At 36.6% G+C, this 24,221-nt stretch overlaps 1 protein-coding gene across 6 annotated transcripts in view; it reads left to right on the forward strand.

Annotated features, from left to right (window-relative positions):
• Positions 1–24,221, forward strand: part of MGA (MAX dimerization protein MGA) — a 97,020-nt gene that overhangs the window by 52,673 nt on the left and 20,126 nt on the right. For all 6 annotated transcript variants that reach the window (XM_088145486.1, XM_088145489.1, XM_088145490.1 and 3 more), the window contains 5 exons: positions 7,369–7,865; positions 8,710–8,983; positions 11,542–12,033; positions 17,344–17,622; positions 20,588–22,578. In XM_088145486.1, the coding sequence (XP_088001612.1) occupies positions 7,369–7,865; positions 8,710–8,983; positions 11,542–12,033; positions 17,344–17,622; positions 20,588–22,578 (3,533 nt within the window). The remainder of the gene's footprint in view (positions 1–7,368; positions 7,866–8,709; positions 8,984–11,541; positions 12,034–17,343; positions 17,623–20,587; positions 22,579–24,221) is intronic.

The raw sequence follows: 24,221 nt of genomic DNA on the forward strand, positions 1-24,221 counted from the left end.
GATGTTCTGTCTATTTGTGGTGAAACCACACCATTCCAATGTCCCATCAAAATCCAATTCTCATATGTAAAATTCGTCAGTTGTTCTGTGAGTCTTTTATAAAAGCCTGCTTTATCTTCATTTGGAGCATAAAGTCCCAGTAATAGAGTTTTAAGTCCATGTCCACTCCTAATTTTTACATATGAAGTACTCTATATCTCTGTTTCTTACATGAGTCTTTTGCAAACAGATTAATCTTGTTTCAGTTTTTTCAAATAATGGGATACCTTTTTGCATTTATGAGGGGAGTTAGTCCCATTAATGTTCCATGTTAGGCACTTATAGTCCATCTTAAGGGAAATAATTTAGAGAAGTCCATGCTAATAGTGTCTAACTCTGAATCTGCCTTCTCCAGCTCCTCTCCCTGTTGCAATTATTTATTTATTTATTTATTTATTAAATTTTTCAACCGCCCATCTCCCCCCAATGGGGGAACTCTGGGCGATTCACAACAAACATTAAAAACATAAAATATATAAATACATAAAACCTTAATTAAAAACATTACTAAAAAGAAGAAGGAGAGACCAAGAGGATGAAAAATCTGAGGCTGAAGGCAGAAGGCTTCTATGGGGCTAGCCATCCCCATGCTTGAGGTATTCCCACCCCACCCCAGGCCAGGTGGCAGAACCAGGTCTTGGTCTGTTTTCTCTGGAATTTCCATTTGGACCTCTTCCAAATCCCCTTTAAATTTTTCCAAATTTCTCTAGCCTTTTGAACAGTATTCAGTCAAAATCTTCTCTGTTGAAAAGTAAAAGTTACACCTTCCAACTTCTCCCAACAGAATGGAATTTTCTTCTGTTTTAATACCCCAGTCAGGAAAGAGCAGTCTTTTCTTTTATGCAAAATTCTAATACAAATTTCTTTCAGAATAACTATATCTATATTATCAATTTTCAATCTTGATTTGAAATGTTGCGAAACTTGATCTCTTGTACTCCTTCTGACAAAGTGTACTGTAACATCTCTTGGCATATGTCTTATTATAACAAAATGTGAATTAATCTGGTAGGCTTTATCAATTTCCTCTCCTGTCTCTTCCCAGTCTAAGTGTTCTGCCAACACTTGAGTCAATTTTCTATTAATATGTTCGTTTGGATCTCTGGGATGGTTCTAAATCACAGACAGAACTCTTTCTCTCTCAATTCCAACAAAGCCAAATTATCCATCCCTCTTTCAAATTCTGAAACTTTAATTGCTGATTTATTCTCTAAGATTTCCATTGTATCGTTAGTTTGTTTTATTTGTTCAGACATCTGTTTCATATCTATAGTCACTTGTTTTACAAAACTATCAATCTTATTCATTCTTTGTTCAGTCTTTTTTTAGAAAGTTGAAAATTTAGCATCCAATTTAACATCTAGTGACTGAGTCAGTTTGGCTCCCATTTTATCAATCATTGACTTAAGTAGATTAGCAGATTGGTTTATCTTCTCTTTATCTTTTTTTTCCATTGGCTCCTCCATAGAAGTTCTTCTAGCATCCAAATGTGTTTGGCATGTTGCCATTCTGAAAATCCCAAAAAAGTATAAATGTAGCATTGAAAAAAGAAAAGAGAACAAAGGGGGGGGGGAACTCCCAAAAAGAAAAAAAGCCCAATAATTCCTTAAAACTTTAAAATGTAATTAGAAACAATTGCCTGCAGGTGTCTCTATTATAGCTGAAATCCATTTAAGGAAAAAAAAAAAAAGAATAAGAAGGGAAATTCCAGGCAATTGCTGCAGGTGTCCCTGTTAAGGAAAAACTAAGCTAAAAATAAACCAAACTGATTGTTGTTCCTCTTTGAAATATAATCCCAGTCAATTGCCTGATTGTTTACATTAAACAATAATTTTTTTAATGGAAAAATAGATCCCTGTTAAAGTAGCTGTGATTTTAACAAAGCTGATTCTTGAAAAAGTAAACTAGGAAAAAAAAACTTTAAAAATTAAAATCTCCCCTTTTCCCCATTATTAACTTTCTTATGCCACTTTAATGTCAACTTTTTGCAAACAGTCCAAAAAATATTATTTTAAATCTACAAATTTTTCTTAATTTTAAACCCCCCCCCCCAAAAATGAAAAATACTTATCTGCTGTAAAAAGAAACCTCTTTTAAAGCAAAGAATAATTTGCAGTTCAAAAGTGCATTAGAAATAAAGGTCGGTTGGTTTCAGTGTCCTTTAAACAAGCTGCACCTCAGCTTCAAACAGAGATATAATCGTTGCCTCCCAGCCACTCCACTCATGGGTTTCTGGCAAAAACCTCTGTTCTTGTGATTTACTCATGAGCAGCTGTCCAGAGAACCTGTTGGTTAATTTCAAGCTTCCTCCTTTATTTGGAGGAATTAAAGGCATTCCGTGATCCTGCAGGATGCTAAAAAACATCTGAGGAGCTGTCTCTGCAATTTGAAGACAATCAAACTGCCATACCAGCCACCGGAAGTCTTGTAACTGCTATTTTCTGACCCCATTCTTCAAAGAACTCCTGTAGTATTTCACATGTCATGCCACTTTCTGTCATTTTGTCCCAATGCTGACCAAAAACAAAAGGCAAGCCTTTCTCTCTCTTTTTTCCCCTTTTTCCTTTTCTACTGGAATCTTTAGCCCCCTCTAGTGTCCAGTTTCTGAAATCATAAAGGCTCAAATTTCTGTTATGACTTAAGACAGACTAAATAGTTTAGTTCCCACAAAGGTACTATTTATTTATATAGTTATTTCCAAAATCTTACAGCAGAAGTCCTAATATTCCAAATTTGTTGGGTTCCTTAATTCATTTGTAACTTTCTTAAGTTAAAATCTTACTTAGCTTTTTGCTGTTTATTTTAGATTCTTTAAATTCATGTGATGGAATGTATCTGCGAGGAAGAGAGTGATGTGGGAGATCAAGGCTATCAGGAGGGAGGGGGTGCATTCCAGGAGGGGAAAGGAGACAAAAGACAATACAGCCTGCAGAAGGAGCCTGGGAAGAGTAAGAGATTCAGGGTGGCCACTCCCTAGAATCTCCCAGGGTATATCCATTAGTTGCTGTAGGATAGATTTAGTTTGGCAAGATTCTGTCTATAGGGTGTAAGCAAATAAAAGAATTTTACTCAACTGGACTGTTTCACCATTGTTGCTGAACTGGGCCTGACAATTCTTAAGTTTATTGTTAATTTTTCTTTTATTCTGGAATGAAGGTAAACTTATCAGGTGGCTTTGCAAACTTGTCATTTTGAAGATCTCTGTTAGCCTTAAGATAGTTAAATAGGTAATTTCCAAAAGTGATTAGAAAGTGAGGTTAGGGACCTGAGTGTCCTTAAAAAGGCTTTGCTGCGGTTGAGAGCTTGACAACTTCCCTTCGTCTCCTGGTGCTCAAACCCATAGGAAACTGTGAGGACCAGCTATCCAGAGCAGAAGTGGGTGATCTCCTGTCCTCTCCTTTTCCAGAAAGGTTCCATGGGACTGATCTACTCACTGCTCCTTTTAGTCATGGCTGCGACATCATCTCTCCTAGTTGGGAGATGTGTTAGCTCGCCATTCCTCACCCAGAAGTCAAATAATCTGTGCATTATTAAAAATATAAATCCTTTTGACTTCTGGAGGAATAAATGGAAAACTGAAGTTTTGCAAGCCAACAACCGTGGGAAAGAACAAAGAGATGATGAGCAGACCAGCTCTTTGAAACCTCTCTGGACAAGGAGAGGATGGGAGATCATCCACATGCGCTTTGAACAGTTGCTCCTTGTGAGGAGACCACAAGACAGTGGTCCCCAGTGGGTTTTGAGCACTGGGAGACAGCGGGAATAGCTATCTTGCTTGCAACTGAAGTCAGTGCCTTTTAAAGAACACTAAGTTTGCAAACTTCCTTTTCTAATCATGTTCAAAAATTGCTTGTTAACTACTTTTAAGCTATTAGAGACCTTCAGATTGACAAGTCTGAAAACACCGGGTGAGTTTTCTTCAATCCTTAATGAAAGAAAATTTTAATTATAAGTTTAAGAATTTTTTTAAAAAATTGAAATAAACACCAAAAAGCTAAATAAGACTTTGATCCCAGAAAGTTATAAATGGATTAAGGGTCCAGGTAAATTTTGAAATAAGATTTTGGAATTAATTAATAAAGAATCCTCCCCGTGGGAAATAGATTTATTTGGACTTTTGCAAGACAAAATAAAGATAAGCAATTTTTTAAAAATTGGACACTAGAGGAAACTAAAGATTTTAATTAACGGAGAAAAATACACAAGCCTGGTTAACAGCTAATTAACTGAGACATATAAAATGGCGCAAAAGATTTCAACATTGAAAATACCGAAGGACACTTTTGAAAAATGGAATCAGAAGTTAATGTCAACGATGTCAATAGCGATGTTTGTTTCTGTGGATAGACTGTGTCCAAAAGATGTTATGGACGAAATGGCAGAGGAGGAACAAGTTTTATTTGACAAGACAGAGATGGCATTGAAAATGTATCTACAAGTGACAGGTTACAAGAATGTTATGGAAAAGGATGTCTCACTGGACATACAAAAGAAACTGGTTGATGTTTTAAAAATCAAAAGGGAAATGCAGATAATAAACCCAAGAAAGTGATCTCTGTCTTTATATTTCATATTGGATTTACAGAAGAGGCTTGTTAAAGTTTTGAAGAATCTTATGAGAAGGGACAAAGAAAAAAAGAAAAATCAATTCTACAACATTATTTGAACGGACTAAAGATTAAGACTGTTAGAAGTAAAAGGAAGGAATGTAAAGTTGGTTTATTTGATCAAGGTTAAAATAAGATATGTCGTTATTTCTGGTATCCCTTAATGAACTTTCTGCTAACACTAGGATGGAAAAGATGATGCTTTATGGATTTGTCTATAGATACAAGATGGGATATGGGATGAAGAGATAATTGGTTGTAAACTAAGAGGGGTGAAGAGTTACAAAAATGGTTTATACTTGTGATGAAGGTTGGAAGTCACTTTTTTATATATTTCTTTTCTCTCTTCACTATATTCTTACTTTGTTTCTATTTTCTACGTTATTTTCTCCTTTGCACCTTTCATTCTTTCTATTCTTTCTTTTAGAAAATTGTAATTAATTGTTAATTGTATTGTAATTAATTGTAATTAATTGTTTATTGTATTTAATTAAAATCCTTAATAAAATTATTAAAAAAAAGAAAATATCAATCCTTTTAAAATTTTTCATGATCTAGTCTTTAAATATTTTTGCTAACTAAGTATTGCAACATAGTTTTAGTCTGTTTTCTGTTACTTGTGCTAAAAGATGGTTATAGAAATTTTGTGCAACTTCAATCCCAGTTGGGGCAGGGGGGAAGCAAACATGTATTTTAAGCAGATACAGTACAGTTACATATCTAAAATACATATAGAGTATAGGTAGTCCTTGGTTAACAACAGTAATTGGGACAGGAATTTCCATTGCTAAGCAATGCGGTCATAAAGCGTGACATCACATGACCGCATAGCTTAGCAACAGCAGTCCCAGTTGCTCTCATTAACTGAACTCCCCCTAGTTGTTAGGCGAGGAGGCAATCCAATCCAAGCCATTCCCGGCTTGGTCCCTCCCAGCCACCAAGCCTTGGTAAGGTAAGGGACTGCCTCCTCTTTAACTCCCCCCACCCACCTATCTTTCCCCCCATCTCTACCCTTCTGGCCATCTTGTGCTTTGCTTGCCCTGCTGCACAGCCAGCCCTGCCACCCTGTGCTCTATTTGCTGTGCTTCATGGCCAGCCTTGCTGCCCCCAGCTGATTTTTGCCGTCTTCTTCCTCCCATTGGTGACAAGGTGCAGGCTTGTCCAAATTGCATGTGGCCTTCTTACAAGGCTTTGGAAGGCTTCAAAGCCACGCAAGAAGGCCGCACGCAATTTGGACAAGGCCGTATGCATCCTCAGGAAGAAGGCCTGGCATGACTGGCAGTTGCCTCATGGAGGGTCAGGCTGAGCACACCTCACCAGCAGCAGGAGGAAGAAGATGGTGAAGGTCAGCTGGGGGTGGCAGGGCTAGCTGTGCAGCAGGATGGCTAAAAGGGCAGAGATGGGGGAAGGTAGGCAGGTGGGGGGAATTTAAGCAACCCTGCTGTCATAAGTACGGGCAGGCTGCCAAGCACCTGAATTTTGATCATGTGACCACAAGGGCAGTCCAACAGCCATAACGTTGGGGCCTGGGCATAACAACCATTCGTTTAGCACCACTGTAACTTTGAACAGTCATTGAATGAATGGTCATTAACCAAGGACTATCTGTATACTATCTAAAATCAATTTGATTTCAGGCAGTCCTATTTACTATATCTAATTTTATGTTAGATCAGTGGCAAAAGACATTGAACCTATTTCTTTTTAATAGAAATAAGTCTAGAATTAAAAATACTTGCAATATAAGTTGAATCAGATAGGAAGATGATTCCAAATTTAGTTTGGTACTGTGATACATTTCAATTATTTTGTTAATAATAACAGCAAACTCTAAATTTTAATGAAAAATGTAAAAATATAAAATACCCTGAATGTGTATGTGTGTATGTATGTATATATACATATATGAAAAATAAACACATTGATCAATAATATTTGCATTTAAAATTGGAAGCATAGCTGGACCCAGTTAGTATGGTTGTATGTTTCCATTAACCCCATTTATACATTATCCAGATTTCCCAATTAAAATAATAGAACATGACATAGGTTAAACTGCTGACTTAATGCAAGATTTATATAAATGTGTGTGGTGAAGGGAAAACATCAGCCTGCTTGTGAATGTCTGTAGCCTCAGTACCTGCTGAGCATAAGGGCTGCCCTGATGGAGCAGGTGTGGGGTTAGGAAATATGGCATTTGCAGAAACAAGTCAAAAATACCCTACAATTCTTAAATAATTTTGAAGGGCAAAATTCACAATTGCCAGATGAAATCTTAACTGGATACCATTATTGGCAGTAAAACAAGTTATTATATAATTTTGGAAAAATGTGAAAGGATTGATAATATATATTGATACGATAAAATACAAGCAATATGAGTAATAAAAATGTCAGAGAAAATTAGATTAGCAAAAACTACAATTTTTAATAGATTGATCTAGTTTTATAACTTACATTTTCTAAGATTTATTATCTCGATGTTAAAAAATATATAGGCAATATAAAAACTAGATGTGTTTACCACATGGCTGAATATTATAGGTATATTTTTAAAATAATTTATGATACTATTTATTAAGATCTACTGTTTTGGTTTTGCATTTTCCTTTGTGATTTTTTTTTTCATTTTGATGAAAATAATAATGTAAAAAGTCCAGGTTGAATTGTAAGCTTATAAAAAGTTGCAATATTGCAGAAACCTTTTTCCATTCTTTTCTAGAGAAAAGCTGGTGGTTTTCCTGTAGTGCTGGGGATCCATCCACTTCTTATGTACATCATATTACTTCAGATGGCAAAAACAAACTAATTGAGATTATTTCTGATTGCAATTGGGAGGAGGATCGTAATGAGATACTGAATATCTTATCACAGCATATCAAGAATAAGATGCCTAAATCGCTCAAAGTAGGGCATTTCCTTATTGAGCTAGAATCTGAAAGTAAAACCTGGGATGAAAAGCACACACCCATCTATTCCTCACGAGTGAAAATCTCCATACCACCATGCCAGAACAAAAACCAAAACCCTCCTATAGCTGTTGTGTCACCTAATGCTGGATTGTCACCATGCAAAATGATGGAAAAAATGATGTTAACACCCAACATATTACAGGAACAGAGGAAGAAAGGTTTACCCTTTTATGCAGGACTTCCTTCTGCAGGAAAGCTGACTGCTAACACATGCAAATGTGACTTGAATCCCTCAGGTTTGATTCAGGTAGGTTTTGGGAGGGGATTGTTCTGGGACAGTTTGGTTTTCAAGATATAGGATTCCCCCCTCCCCATGTTCTTGAATTTTAGCACGGCAATATATTTTTTAGTAAATGTTATTCTTAAGTGGAGAAGGACAGAAAGCATACCTGATTTCCTGATCTTATTTGTAGAGACAAAAGAGTCCTTCTAAATTCTGTGATTACTTGAAATTAGTTGGTTCTTTTTTACACAGATACTCTTGCAACTTTATAAACAGATGAGTTTTCTTTCTAATTTCTTGCTTATTAACGTTGACTGCTGACTTTAAGCTATTTTGCCCTAACCTTGGCCATGTCGCTGAAGTAGAAGGCAGTGTGTTAAACACTCAAGTCAAAAATTGTGACTTTATTCATGCCTCTTGAGCTAACAGGAAGAGTGAGTAATTAGCTTGGAAATTCTTCATTTACCAGTCAGAAGAAGATTTTGTGTAAGTATCAGATATCTAGATTTCTGAATAAGGAAAGAGTTTTGATATTTATTGTTTAATTTCTAGTCTTATTTTATTAAGTCTTTTTCATGGAAATTTTTAAAAAATAAAACATATGACCAGGCTCTGAAGCATGAGAAATACCTTATTTAAACATAAGATGGGTTAAGTATATGTTTCCAAGCAGCAGTAATTCATGTTGCGCTGCAAATTGCTTATGACATTGAAACAAGTTTTAGAAGCAGTTCAGTGGAATTGATTGCAGCTGTTTTAAAAAACCACTGTTCTATTGCATTAAGTAACCGAATCAGCACCTATATCCTAGAACTCTGTTGAACAATGCTATGCTAGTGGGTGTAGCATTTTGCCTCTTTTATTTCAGGTTAATGGTAAAAATTCTCCTCAAGCCAAACTTCTTTTGGGACAGATGGGAGCGCTGCATCCAGCCAGTCGTCTAGCTGCTTATCTTACAGGTAGACTACAACCAACAGTGCTTGATCTCTCAACAGTGATTTTCAAGATAGCACCCAATAGTAAACTTGCTGCTTCTAATTCACTGTCAACTGAAGGGTCCACATCAGAAACATCTAAAACTCCATTTTCCAGTGATACTACATCAGTCTCCACTGCTCATGTCTCAGCACAGAGACAGATAGGTAGGTTGGATTCTTATTTTTTTTGTATTGTAAAAGAAATGAATGGATGAATGGAAAATGAAGAGCATTTTATTCTATCATGTTGTATAGTGCCGTTGATTCTGATATGCTGCTAAACCATCCTTGGAGGAAGATGACATGTGTTTAAATGCTAAATAAGACAAAATTAAACTAAAAGCATGACAATTTAAATATAATATTTGCTTGTGATAATAAGCATATTGTACTGTGGTTTCCAAAGTTGTCACTTGCACACAGTAGCTCCCATCAGAACTTACTGAGGCTACTACCAAACTAGTTTTATTTTATGCAAGGAAAAGAAAGATGGAAAATAGTTGGAGAAAGGTGGAATCTTGACCAAGGGCCTTTAAAGCTTCTGAGCATTAGGATTGGCTTCTATGTAATTAGTTTTTCAGTAGGGTAAGATTTTTCTGTCTTATTTAAATCAATGGCACAATTTGCACTTTCTTAAATAGAGGAAATGGTCCTTACTGAAAATCTGATGGAAAGCCTTTTTTCTACAGGTTCCTGGAATAAGTTTGTTGAAAATGGATTGAACATTTCTCCATTGGAGTATTGTTTTCAGCTTGCGAATATTCGTATGCCCAACCTTGCTATTAGATGCTTAGGTTGTCAGATGTTAAGATCTTGCCCAGCTTAAAATGGTGTGCCAGCTGTGCCATTTGTAATCATGTTTTGATCCACTATTCAGCTCACAGTTTGTGAAAATCATTTGAAAGCAGAACACTAAAGCCAGAATTTTGATGAGTTCAAATTGTTAGATCATGTGAGTCTTTTTTCAACTGCTTTGTTTATCAGTTTGTTTCTAGATGTAATTCAGGTTATTAATTACTACTTCTAAAGCCCTATAAACAACTTGTAATCAAGGAACTTTATCTTCCCATCTGAATCTGCCCATCTTGTACTCTTGTGTGCACCAGTTCTTTCCAAGGCATAATTGATGGTGGCTCCGTATAAGAGGTGTTTTCCTTTGGCAGCATCCCATATGGAATTTACTGCTGCCAAAACTACTTACATTGATGCTGGTTTTCTCGTATCTTTTTTTATATACTGTTTATACTTATTGGTGAGTTATATAGTTTATGATGTGGGCTTTTTAAGGCTAACGCTTGGATTTTATTTGTTACTTGGATGCAGAAAAATACAGAGGAGTTAGCATTTATACAGGATGTTTTCTGTTACCAGTGATATTCTGATACAGTTCTGATAGAACTGTGAGTCCAAAAGCATCTTGGAACTGAGAGTTTATAAACACCTGATATAAAATATCCACTATTAATAGAGATATAAACATTTCTGGTAATTTTGAAGCAACAAGGAAAAATATTTTCTTTCTTGAATTTTGGAAATTTTGAAATATATTAATTATTTTGTACAGATATATGCTTTATAAACTATCAAAACAATTTTATAACTTGATTTGCTCTTAAATGTATGATTAATGGGTAAAATTGAAAAATGGATTCCTTAAATTTACTTTAAAATGTCTTTAATTATTGCTACAAATGGTAAAGCAGCCAGTTAAACTCTAAGGGATGTTGCATCTCTTCACTTTTGTTTAATTAGGAGCAACAGTTTGACAAAAAGTTAATACTGAAAACAGGACCATCTGTTGTGAGGTATTGCAAAAGTTGGGATTATTCTGAACAGATACAGAAAGTACTGATTTTTAGGGAAAATACATATAAAACTTGGTAGATGGAAAAAAAAAGTCCCACAATTCACATTTTGTCACATGAGACCTGATCTAATCATTATTTTCTGAACTGTAATTACTGTCCTTATCATAAATTTCTATTTCATCATATCCTACTTTATTTTTATTTTATAGATTTCTGAAAATGGAAGGTTTGTCTGAATTGAGATAAGCTTTCCTATCCTTTTACATGTTCATTTATTTCATTATTTGGTGTACACTAAAACCATAATTTTGAGGACTTTGGATGCAACAGAGAGAATTCTGGTATTTACATCAATTTACATCATGATGCAAATGATATCATTCGCACAATAACTCCACTACAGATGATGTACTCTGATGTAATGAAGATTGAGACTAAGAAGCCCCTTCTATCCATGCCTCTGTTAAAACTGAGTTTCATTTTTTTTAACAATTTCTTTTACATTATTGTGTGCTATTCAAAACTAAATATTAGGAAGTACTTCATAATTCATTGTTAAATTTTTCAGAAAAAATGTTTTTCCCCTAATTTTTCTGTGATTTTTTTCCAGATTTTGTCATTATTATTTATTAATCTTTTAACTTCATATAAACAAACAGTGAAATACCAACTTTTAAATATTTTATTTAAACTATTTAAAATTAGCTTTTGCTTGGACCTAATCATTTTTATAGATACTGCCCTTACGTGTATTCATAAGGGAAGCATTTAAGACATGGGCAGGATATGAGAGTTTCTTCTGTACTTGACCTCCTTTACTAGGAGAATGCAACCTAGAATTGATTACTGCCATATTTGTAGAAAATATGAAAGAAAAACTATTGATATATTGACTTTGAAAATCTTTCTTTTCAGCTCCTCGGCCATTACTGGATGGTGTGACCTCTCAATTGGTTGTGAATACAGTTGGAGGTCTGCAGAAGAAGGCTCCTGAAATTAGATCATCCCAACCTCTGACAGGACCACAGAAATTCAATACCAAATCTGTCCCACTTTCTGCTGGTTCAACTGCAGTTGTTACTACAGCTGCTACAATTTCTGTGGCATCACTTCCTGTAACTATTCCTAGCCCTTTACAGAATAACAGTGCTACCTATCCTTCTGACATTGCTTTAACAAATACTGTTGGAAAACAAGAAATGAATACATCCTCAACTACAGCTGCTGTTGAAACAACAAAGCCAGTTACAACCATGGCTTTTGCTAAGTCTTCAGCTCCAGTTTCTACATCCCTTCCCACAACTGTATCCACAGTCACTGTGACCTCACCAACTTCATCAGTTGGCTGTGTTCATCCTCCTGGACTCTCAGGAATTCACAAAAGCCCTTTGTCAAATCAAAAACAGGGTAAAACTACTTATCACTTTTTGCTACAAAGATTTGTTTTGATTGAATCTTTGCATTGCCAGGTCAGCCAACTCGTGATGAGGTAGAGAAGTACTTCCTAAACATACAGAAATAATTATGAGGCTTTCCTGGAAGTTTAATTTCTCAAAGCCAAATTAAACATGAAGTTATTCCTACCAGCCCTTTCTTGATTTGCTGTCATACTGAAAAACAATATTAGGCATTGGATTATATAGGTGGAAGCTGAAAATAATTGATAATTACTTATTTCAAATGTTTTTGTAAAGATTGTAAACTGAGATTCAAAATTAGTATCTTTACAAAATCACAAGCATTAAGCAATATTTATTAAATAGTTAAATATATCAAATCAATATCCTTAAATCCATACAACTAATTATATGTAGTATTATGGTTTTCATGTGCTATTCAGAAAATTCAGGCTTGTCAAGTGCTCCTCAGAGGTATTGGTATTGAAAATGACTCATTTGGCACTATTATCCCCTGCAGTATGTGATTGTTAGATAAAGTTTCCTGTCATGTCCAGTATAATGAGGTCAGAGAAGCTCTCCTTATCTGTACAAAGTCTTGAATCACTGTCCAGAATCTTGTGCAGCATGCAGTTGCTCCATTCTTTGAGTATGAGTCCCATGGTAACAGGTTAATATAAAGACTTCTGTGGTATAGAAAACAGGAACTGTCAGGCTAGAAGAAGCAAATTTTATTTAGTGATCATGGGCTACGTGGCTGGGACTAAATAGAATTAGAAACCAACAAAATCTGGAGGTTCTCAGAATATTGAATATATTAGTGTAAATTTTTTTCCCATGTAGATTGACACAAATGTATATCCATACTACATTCATCTCCTTTCCAGTGATCTTAAGCAGAGTGGCTGGGAGAAAGAGGGAAGTAACTACATTTCCATCCATTAACTGGGAATGCTGTAAAAAATGTAATTTTCCAACTATTGTTTCTGCTGAGAATTTGCCATGAGTAGGGGGTCTTATTTTCTGCATACCAGATGTTGAGGCTGATCACCTGATTGATTAAAAAGGTGGACAGAATTTCTTCAGTTCTGTAGAACAGTGGTGTCAAATTCAAATAGAAATGGGGGCCACTAAACAATACATAAGGATCCCTGTGGGCCACATGTTGACTTTGAAAACCACACATTTTTTATTTTTTTTTAATGCATCAACACAACAATCAGATAGGAACTAGATACAACTAAAACATTAAAAACATTACAAATTTAACAATTTGTTTTCAATATTTTTGTGTATTTATATTTGTGTGTATACAATACACATGCACACACATACACATATTCCACTTTGAGCTTCCTTGGAGCCTATTGCCATATTATCACGCAGACCACCTCCACACCTCCTACTCCCACTTAATCACCTCCCTGCATTGCTCCCTCTTATTTCTGACACCCCGTATGTTGAAAAAAAAAATGTTCACCAAACGAAGTAGAAATTTCTGCACCACAATACAAGAATATGCGTAAATTGCAAATACCTGTAATAGTGACATGCTAAAATATTTACATATTTCTTAGTTAAAGTATGTAGACAATATAAAGTATAATAGGATGTCACATACATGCTTGAAAGTTATTCCTCCAAGACTTTTGAACTCTTGGCTTTTCTTGGCACTTGCACTATCCCTGCGCTTCTCTTGGCAGCATTTTTCAGAAGTAACTTGGCAGTTCGTTCTCCTTAGGAGTGAGAAAAGTGACTGCCCCAAGGTCACCCAGTTGCTTTTGTGCGCAAGGCAGGCCTAGAACTCACCACCTCCTGGTTTCTACACCTTAACCACTGCACCAAACATACAATTGTGTGAAGAGAAAGTACATCCTCTTTGAGTTCTATGGTTTTACGTATCAGGACATAAAAATCATCTGGTCCTTAGCAGTTCTCAAAAGTAGGTAAATACAACCTCAGATGAACAACAACACATGACATATTACACCAGGTCATCATTTATTTTACAAAAATAAAGTCGAAATGGAGAAGCCATGTGTGAAAAACTAAGTACTCCTTATGATTCAATAGCTTATAGAACCTCCTTTAGCAGCAATAACTTGAAGTAATCATTTTCTGTATGACTTTATCAGTGTCTCACATCATTGTGGAGGAATTTTGGCTCACTCTTCTTTACAACATTGCTTCAGTTCATTGAGGTTTGCGGGCATTTGTTTATGCACAGCTCTCTTGAGGTCCCGCCACAGCATTTCAATCAGATCGAGGTCTGGACTTTGACTGGGCCATTGCAACACCTTGATTCTTTTCTTTTTCAGCCATTCTGTTGTAGATTTGCTAGTGTGCTTGGGATCATTGTCCTGTTGCATGACCCAATGTCAGCCAAGCTTTAGCTGTCAGACAGATGGCCTCCCATTTGACTCTAGAATACTTTGGTATACAGAGGAGTTCATGGTCAACTCAATGACTGCAAGGTGCCCAGGTCCTGGGCTGCAAAACCCAAATCATCACCCCTCCACCACTGTGCTTGATGGTTGGTATGAGATGTTTGTGCTGATATGCTGTGTTTGGTTTTCACCAAACATGGCACTGTGCATGATGGCCAATGACAGATGGTCTCATCTGTCCAAAAGACAGTGTTCCAGAAGTCTTGTGATTTTTTCAGATGCAACTTTGCAAACCTAAGCCGTGCTGCCATGTTCTTTTTAGAGAGAAGAGGCTTTCTCCTGGCAACCCTTCCAAACAAACCATACTTGTTCAGTCTTTGTCTAATTGTACTGTCATGAACTTTAACATTTAACATGGTAACTGAGGCCTGTAGAGTCTGAAATATAACTCTTGGATTTTTTGCAATTTCTCTGAGCATTGCACGGTCTGACCTTGGGGTGAATTTGCTGGGACGTCCACTCCTGGAAAGATTGGCAACTGTCCTGAATGTTTTCCACTTGTGAATCATCTTCCTCACTGTAGAATGATGGACTTTAAATTGTTTAGAAATGGCCTGATAACCCATCCCAGATTGATAGGCAGCAACAATTGCTTCTCTAAGATCATTGCTGATGTCTTTACTCTTTGGCATTGTGTTAACACACACCTCAGTGCTCAAGACCAGCAAACTCCTAAAACTTTGGCTTGTGACTAGAGGTAGTCACACTTGCTGATGATCAGTTGATCAAGGGCATTTGATTAGCAACACCTGGCTGCTACTTAGCCTCTTCATACCTATGGAAGCAGTAAGGCTTAGTTTTTCACACATGGCTTCTCCATTTTGGCTTTCTTTTTGTAAAATAAATATGTCATGTGTTGTTGTTCATCTGAGGTTGCATTTGCCTACTTTTGAGAACTGCTAAGGACCAGATGATTTTTATTATGTCCTGATATGTAAAACCATAGAACTCAAAGAGGGTGTACTTTCTTTTCCACACAACTGTACATGCTTACAGATTATAATATAAACTCACTAGTCACTGATAACTGACTAGTGTATAACTGCAATATTTTGTAAACATATAACTTTCTTTCCGAATTTGATATTGTAATGAAATAAAAATAAGCATTATACAAAAAGCATTTTAATCACCTGCTCTCTTCCATTTTTTCCCCATTCTTTCCTCCTCTTCTGGATGTATTCTGAACTTATTTAAACTTTAATTATTAATTTAAAAATGATGAATGAATTTTTTTATAAAGTTAATGGACATGGACCTTGCGCAGCCCGAACTCAGCAGATATTAATTCAACCTTTTTTGAAGGGAGGAGAGAAATGAATTCAACCTGTTTTGGGGAGAGGTGGTCCTTCATGCAGTGGAGGCTCTGAGGTCTGGAGCCAGTCGGCTACCAGCGCAAGGCTGCCTGCCTGCCTGCTGCCTGGGGAAGAGGCACAAGCTCGCTGCCTGACCCTAACCCTAACCCTAACCCTGCCTGAGCGTAACTGCAGCAGCGCAGACTGAGAGGGAACTCCTGCACGTGGTGCTCCTGCTCAGCCTGTGCTGGGGCAGCACCAAGCAATCTTTGCTGCTGCAATTAAGCTCAGGCAGTGAACTTCTGCAGGAGTCCTCATGAGTTGTGAGCCCAGAGTTTTGCTGATTGGTGACTAAATGTAGTATTGCTTAGTAATATATATGTTTTGTTGTAATTTTATTTTCTTAATTATTACCCAATTCCATTTTAAGCTGGTTTGGGCCGCACTTGGGAGTGTTATGGGCTGCACATGGCCCATGTGTCTGACGCCTCTGCTGTAGAGTGCACCTTCTGTTGAGTTCTCCTGTGTTGGCTGATCTGTCAGAAGAGAGCTCAATTGTTATTACTTAATTTCCATTAAGTGTTTCTATTCTGTTCAGCCCAGCCCAATTTTGCTCTTCAGAAAGTTCTTTACTTTATAATTGCAATCTGTTTATTTGAGGAGTTTCACTCAGTTTGAGGGCCACGTTAGATTTTGTGTGGCATGACGAGGTCTGTGCTCCAAAAGAGAAAAGGGTGTGTGTGTGTGTGCGTGCACGCACGCACGTGCCTTCAAGTCAGTCTTGAAGACTCATGTCTGTTCAATTTTCTTGGAAACTTTTGGGAATGTTTGTCATTGCCTTCTTCGTAGGGTGGAGAGAGAGAATGACTGGTGCAAAATCACCTAGCTGGCTTTGTGTCAAAGGCAGGACTAGAATTCCCAGTTCAGCGCCTTTGACCACTACACCATATTGGCTCTAATTTTCGTTGTTGTTGTTGTTACCAGGTCCTAGCCAAGGACACATGGACATATTGCCATAACCTATGTGCTGTTCCAAGCACGGTAGTCTGCAAAACTAGGGTGAAGTTTAAAATTTCTAAATACTTGGTGAACCCTTTTAGTATTGCACCAATTATAATTGGTATGAAAATTGATTTTTTTCCTCCATAATGTTTCGGTCTCAATTTGTAAATCATAATATTTTGATATTTTCTCTGTTGTTTTTCATCAATTCTGTTGTCTCCAGGTATTGCCACATCAATGAACTGCATCTCCTTTTCTATAACAGTAATGCCTGGGTCTTACTATTATTACTATTACTGTAATATTATTCAGCTTTATACATTTTGGGGATTGTAATAATGAATTCTCTTCCAGTTGTAGATTCTTTCTTCATCAGTAGAGGGAATAAAGACATGAAACCTTTCTTGTCCCTTTAATTCCCCACAGAAGCAAAAAGGAACCCAAAATTTTTTCTTCACCCATTTTGGGAAGCACTGGTGACAGCAAAAGTTTGCATCTCAATTTTGTATAATAGTCTGCAGATCTTGTTATGTAATAAGAATTGGTTAAGTAGAGTGTTCTTTCCTAATACTACAGGTGCTACAAGTCCTCCAGGTTTGCCTCATGGAGCAGAGAATCGTACGGGTACACGATTACTTTTGATTCCAGTACATCAGGGTTCTCCTACTTTGCGACCTTCACAAAATATGCAAGTTGCTCATGGCAAAAGAATGATTTTACAACCTTTGAGGCATCCAGGTGCTGTTAATCTCTACCGACACCCGAATGGCCAGATTATTCAACTTGTTCCCTTGCATCAACTTCAACCTGCAGGATCACAGCCCAGTTTACAGCCCATAATGCTCCGTAATCCAGGTACAGAATACAGCAAATATTTTGTTATTATTTTTATGAGATTGTGCAAATAATTCTAAAACAGTATATCCTGCTATAATTGTGCATCTAGTTTTAGTATATTAAAATAAATACTAATGGACATATGCTTATGTACGTGTGCACAGGGATGTGGTTGGGTTGGTCCTCCTGGAGTCCTTCAATTTTTGTCCCTAAATCCTTCCCCCACAATCCCTATTGTTGCATTATCTTGGAGGTAGGGTGATCTGTCTGGTCACTGCCAACATTGTTCTTTACAGAGAAATTTGCTCTCTGGATTTTTTCCTCAAAAGGAGGCAAGTGGGACCTCCTCTCATTTTTTTCCCGTTGTATAGCTGGCAGAGAGACTAGGATGCATCGTAGGCTAAATTCTCTGTCAGAATGAGATTTTGGAAAAAGATTCAAGTTGTGTATTATGTAGGCTAAGGTTAAGAAGCTGAGAATTGAAAACAATGGGAGAAAGAAAAGTGATAGGTCCTGAAGGCTTTTTAACTCACAGCTAGTCTTCTAGGCTTAAGTATATACCTAGGCATGTTTGCAGTACAGATAGAATAAAATAGGACTAAAGATAGCTTGGATTGATCTGTAATATAAATAATCAAAAGGACTCGAGCTCTATATTTCCTTAGATGGCTATTTCCTTCTGATTCTCCGATCCTTCTCTAGATTAAGGAGCAGTTCTTAACAGGCAGGAGCCAAATTGGGAAACCAGATACCTCCCTGTAATGGGAGGCAAAACAACAAAGGCAAAATGAAGCTGCCTCCTCCTTTTTTTTAAAGTTCACCTGAGAGACAGAAAAATCTCCTCGCTCCTGCTGTGTTGTCTGGAGTTTGATTTTCCCCAGGCTTTGCTGGATTCTGCCCACTACCTAGATTGGCAAGTTTAGTTTTGATTAACTGATACCTGAACTTCTAGGAATGTTTTTCCCCTTTCAATACTTACTGTATTTTTCCGACTATAAGACAATACTTTTTTCTAAAATCCTTACCCTAAAAATTGAAGGGCGTCTTATTCAAGGAAGTCAGCCGAGAATCACGTGGTTGCAAAACTGCCCATACTTTGTTTCTGCAGAGAGGCTTCCTCCTATTGCTAGCCTCCAGTCACGAGTGAAATAGCTTGTCTCCCAAACAGACTTCCTCCAATCACGAGCCTGATGTAACTGACGTCAGCTGATGCTGAACAAACCAGTTAGAGGAAGGCTGTTTGCAGAGACAAGCTATCGGCAGTTTCACTCGTGCTTGAATGTAATCAGTTATGCAAAAGAACCTGGAAATAATGCTGCAGAGAGACGGTTTGGACCTCCTCCCACTGAGTGTATCAGGTAAATGTTAACTAATTACTAAATAAAAATGTGTTCTGCACTCTCTTTAAAATATTGATTTCTTAATTTTGGGTTGGAAAAGTGGGGGTCTTGTACATGGGGGCGTCTTATTGTCAGAAAAATATGGTACATTTTTTGTTACTAGAAGGTAAATATACTCTTTAAAGTAAGTTGCATTAATGCAAAAAAAAAAAAATTAACATGATAACTTTCTAAACAAAAAGAAAATTGATCTTTTTGTATAAGTGCCATGCTCAGGGGTCATGAGATTTGAAAGGACATTTTGGCAGGTTAAGTAGTATAAATCATCCTGGGAGAATTCAATAATAGCTGTAAACCATTTTAAAGTTATGAAAGTAAGTGCCAAATACATCTTCTAGAGAAGAGCATTCTAATAATTGAGTCACTACCATCTAGAAGGTTGTTTTCTCCAATGCCACCCAAAAGAGTATCTCCAGTGATTATTCCAGTATATGCAGTTGCAGTCGAATGTTTCCTTTTTCGCCCAGAATTGTATCACTGCTCCAATCAGCCAGAATATTTTCTTCTTTCTTTCTACTCCTTTAGATACTTCTATACATTGGCTTTCTAGCTTGAATGTATGGAGTTCTTCAGAAAGATGCTAACACTCATATGACATACTTTCCTGTTGCTCACTGAGTGGTAGAAACCATTTTCTTCATGAATATACTTACTAATTTACAATAGCCAAACTAAGTTGGTGGTTCTTCTGTTTGAGCTGTGGCAACATCTACTGCCTTCCTCAGAATGACACTCTTAATTTATATTAAGAGAGTCATCAAGATGTTAACTATTACAGGGATACTGTTTTAGTGATGTTTTTAAGGATTTCACTATTTTAGTCAATATAGTATTGTTTTATTTCTGTTGACTGCTGAGAGTCACAAAATTTTAACAGTTTAAAAGTCTAATATATAAATAATTGTCATTTGGCAAAGTGGACTCAGTCAGCTACGTTTGTCCAGCACTATAGATTAAATGCAAGTTCTTAAGAGGTATGTTTTATAGCTAGGCAATTTTCTCCAGTTTTCTTTGAACTGAATTATTCCCTGTCAGTCAGTGTACTTTGTCTACCATTAAGGATATCTGCCATAGTTTAAGGCCATGGTTCCCAAACTGTGCACAGGGGTGCTACGTAATATTTTAAATTTTTAAGGGAAATACAGCAATACAGGAAATCTGTCAGACACTGAGTGAACTACTAGCTCAAGGTAACCCACAGTTTTGGCCTAGGGGTGCCATGAAAAAATTACTGAGACATTAAAGGTGTCATGAACCAAGATAGTTTGGGAATCTCTGGTTTAAGGAATTGAGGTAAAGCCAAGAGGCACTACATTGAGAATGCTTAGGGAGGTTGGGTTCACTTTCTGTGAAAAGCAGTTCAGGAAGGACCATTTCAAACAATAGTCTCTGCAAGTACAATGTCTATTTGTGTGAATGTACAAATGACCACTTAAAACATTTAAAGTTGTAGGAAAGGTTCTGAGGGGGGTTTGTTTGTTTCTGCCTTGGATTTGTTAGTGCATTTAAAAAAAAAAAGAATATTTATGTTGGGGGGAAATAATTATTTAGCAAGGAACTTTTAAAAAATTTTTTTGTTGCAGGCTCTGTGGTAGGAATCCGGTTGCCTGGACCTTCTAAGCTTCCTGAAACATCTGTATGTCAAGCTTCTGCTGTTTCATCTGTGACCTCCACTACCCCAACAACTTCAATTCTGTCCACATCTCCTTCAGTTTTGTCTGCACCCTCACTTACAGATAACACTTCTGTTTTGTCTGGGACATTCACCAGCACAACCACTGCAGTATTATCAGAAACTCCTACCTCTGAGTCCTCTTTAATGCTTTCCATGTCCTCTAATGCTTTATCCATATCCCCTGCTGCTGAAACATCTTCACTTTTGTCCATGGCCTCTACTACTGACATTCCTTTGTTGCCCATGACCTCTTCTACTACACTTGTACCTTCTACTGCTGCAATTTCATCATCCCTACCCTCTTCTATGCCTGTTTCCCCTACCAATAAGTCTCCGTCAGTTTTGACTGTGTCACCTATTGCTACTAATTCTCTGTTGCCTATGTCCCCTTCTAAAATACCTATGTCTCCTGTCATTGAGGGCACTTCTGCTGCTCCTGAATCCCCTGTCATGAATTGGACATTACAGGACATTAGAACTACAGCTGTCCATCCTGCTTCAGTCACTCAAGCAACACCTGTTAATTCTTCAGGTCCTATGTCCCCAACTGGTACTTTGACTCTGAGAATTTCTCCTTCTGGAATAAAAAACAATTCCAATCAAACAAGTTCCCAGTCTAAAATAAGATGTAGCACCAGTGGGCTACAAAGCAATATAAATAATCTAATATCTCTACAGTCAGGCAGTTTTGCTTTGCTTCAGTTTCCAGGGCAGAAGAATGTTCCAAGTTCCATTGCCAAGAAAGTTGCATCTCTCGAGATTAAGATTTCACATAAGAAAAATGAGGTCAGTGCCAATAAGTTAGAAGAAAATTTGATATGTTCACAAGCAGCAGAAATTATTGAGTCAGAAATCACTAAATTGAAAGAAAACAAGCTACCATCACATAACCCAGACTTCCATACTGAAGAGATAACACATAACAGGAATATATCAGATACAGTTGAAAAGGATGCTGAAATGTTGAAGAAGTTACCAAGTTGTGCTCTCATGTTACAGGCTAATATACAATCAGACCACTCCTATACCAGTGAGAAGCAAAAATGTGAGGAAAATGTAGCATTGGTTAAGAAAAACAATCAAGACAAAGATGCTGAACACCCCTTAGATAAAGTTTCATATTATTCTAAGGGTGTATATAATGAAGTTGCAGTTCTTGCCCATGATATATTAGAAGAAAGGTCAATGCAAAATCCAGTTACTGAATCAAAAAAAGCTGAACAGACACCATTAGATACAGAAGCAGGATTGATTATTGAACAGTCCTGGTGGAAACCATGGGGTAAACACAAAAGAAACCTGAATAATACTGAAAAGCTGCAAAAAAAGACTAAACCTCCTCTAGATCCATGGAAAAATGAAGATCCAGAATTACCAAGACAGAACATGAAGGAAAAGTGTGGCTTTGTGACTAAAGAAAAGGACAAAGAAGAAGAAGAAAGTGAGAAGGCCAAGATCACTATTGGAAAAAATAAAAATAATGCATTAGGAAATGAATACATGGATAGTGCTTATGAAAATTTGCATGAAAGAAATACTGGTTTTCAAAGTAACTCTAGCTCTTCTAGCTATGAAAAAAATATTAAAGATATTCAGGAAGATAATCAAAATAAGAAAGATGAGCAAAAGATTAGTAGAACTTGGGACAAAATATCCAGACAATCCTTAGTTGTGCAAAACAAAATCAACATGGATGATGATGAACTTGCAGAGAAATTAACAAAATCCATAGAACAAAATATATGGAAAACCAAGAGTCATAGAAAAAATTCCTCACCTATTATTGATATTACTCGGGATGATACAGAAAAAGATGAAAAAACAGAGGAATCTGCTGATGAGATGATTGATGAAGTATTTGGATATCAAAGTGAGGATACAATGAATGTTGAAACATTGGTAAGTATCCAAGTCTTTAAATTTAAAAAAAATCATAGATTCAAAAATATAGAACTAATCTGATAACTGTCTAATTAACAGGGCATCAATAAAAATGATGCTAGATATTTGAAAATGTCATATAGCTCTCAAAAACAGAAGATTTAGTTTCAAATATTGCAGTATTCTTTCCACTGTGTTTCTAAAGTGATCGTTGTAGTTGTATTTATTTTTGTTCATATAATTAGATTTATTTAATTCATATAATTAGATTTAACCACCCAAAAATAGATGGCTGATTATGTATGGATGAGATGGAGATGCAGTCAACCTTGATTAATATCTTCCTCAAAATTATTACTATTATTAATTCCACCCCCACCCCCCAATACATACATGTCTTGCTGAAATGCCTAAGGCTGGTACATGAATGCTGTCTTGAATTGCCAGGATTGAAATCCTTTCATTCTTGACTTTGAAACATCTTTGGAAAGGTTGTTGATGTTTCCCTTTTGCCTCGGGTGCTTTCCACCATCATGAGAGCTCCTGGAACAGTTACTTTCCTGAAATAGCTTCTCTAGCAAGCAAGGAGGAGCCTTTTGGGGATCATGTTTATGGTTGCCAGTAGGTGAGGCCAAAGTGATAGGGACAGCTAATAAGAGAAATAGTTTCATTTCTGTATCTTACATCCTTTATCTACCAAAGAATTCATGAATTGTTTAAAATTCTGTAATAAAACCTGACCGCCAAACAGGTAGCTAAGTGAAAGTAGCCTTCCTTAATATACTATGAATTTTTTATAGCAGGGATGGGCAGAATATTGATTTTTAAGTCATTCTAATTGTTTTTTACTAGAAATCTGAACTCATTAACTAGAGATAGACATTGAATATCCTGTTAGAGAAGCAAACATATGTTGAACATAACATAATTCACACTAGGACCATTTGAAATTCCTCCATACAAAAATGCAATTCCATTCTTCCCTTAAGCTTTCTTTTTCTGTATCCTGATTTAAAAGAGATAAGTCTTTTAAGCATTGCTGTTGTTAGAAGGTTGGAAATCTGAAATTGTTGCTGGCCTACTGCAGATCATTCAAATCTACCAGTAGTTCTTGACTTTATTTAATATTTTGTGGTCTGTTCAATTCATGATTCTATATATAGCCCTGTTCAGAACTTTCAGGAGCTTACAGAAAGTTTGTCAGGAACCCCACATTATGCAGCTCTCACTGAACCATTACATTTCTAAGAGGAACACAGGATCTGAAGGAACAGAGACCAAATGAGCTAGGAGGCTGAGTTGCAAGAATTTACAGGTGTCAAGAACTGCAAACAGATGCAAGTAATCAGTTTTTCATTGTGATTTCTCTAATTCACACATGGATGTTTAATGGGTTTCTATCTGGAGAAAGGTCTGTCATTAGGTGGCAAAAGAGAATAGAGCACTTTATTTATTTATTTGATTTATAGAGCCATCCAATACATTCATTTCTCTGGGTGGCTTACAACATAAACATAAACAGTACCAGAAAATCAAAAAATAAAACAGCCATACAGACCATACAAACGTTAAAAACAATTAAAAGCCATATAGTACAATCACTGGGAGAGCACAGCCATTCAAGAACAGTAATGGTGGGTGAAATTTGTTGGTTGCGACTA

This window comes from Python bivittatus, unplaced genomic scaffold, assembly GCF_059951505.1.
Source record: "Python bivittatus isolate LINGU-HERP-01145 unplaced genomic scaffold, Pbiv_v1 ctg000480_np1212, whole genome shotgun sequence".
Lineage (NCBI taxonomy): Eukaryota > Metazoa > Chordata > Lepidosauria > Squamata > Pythonidae > Python > Python bivittatus.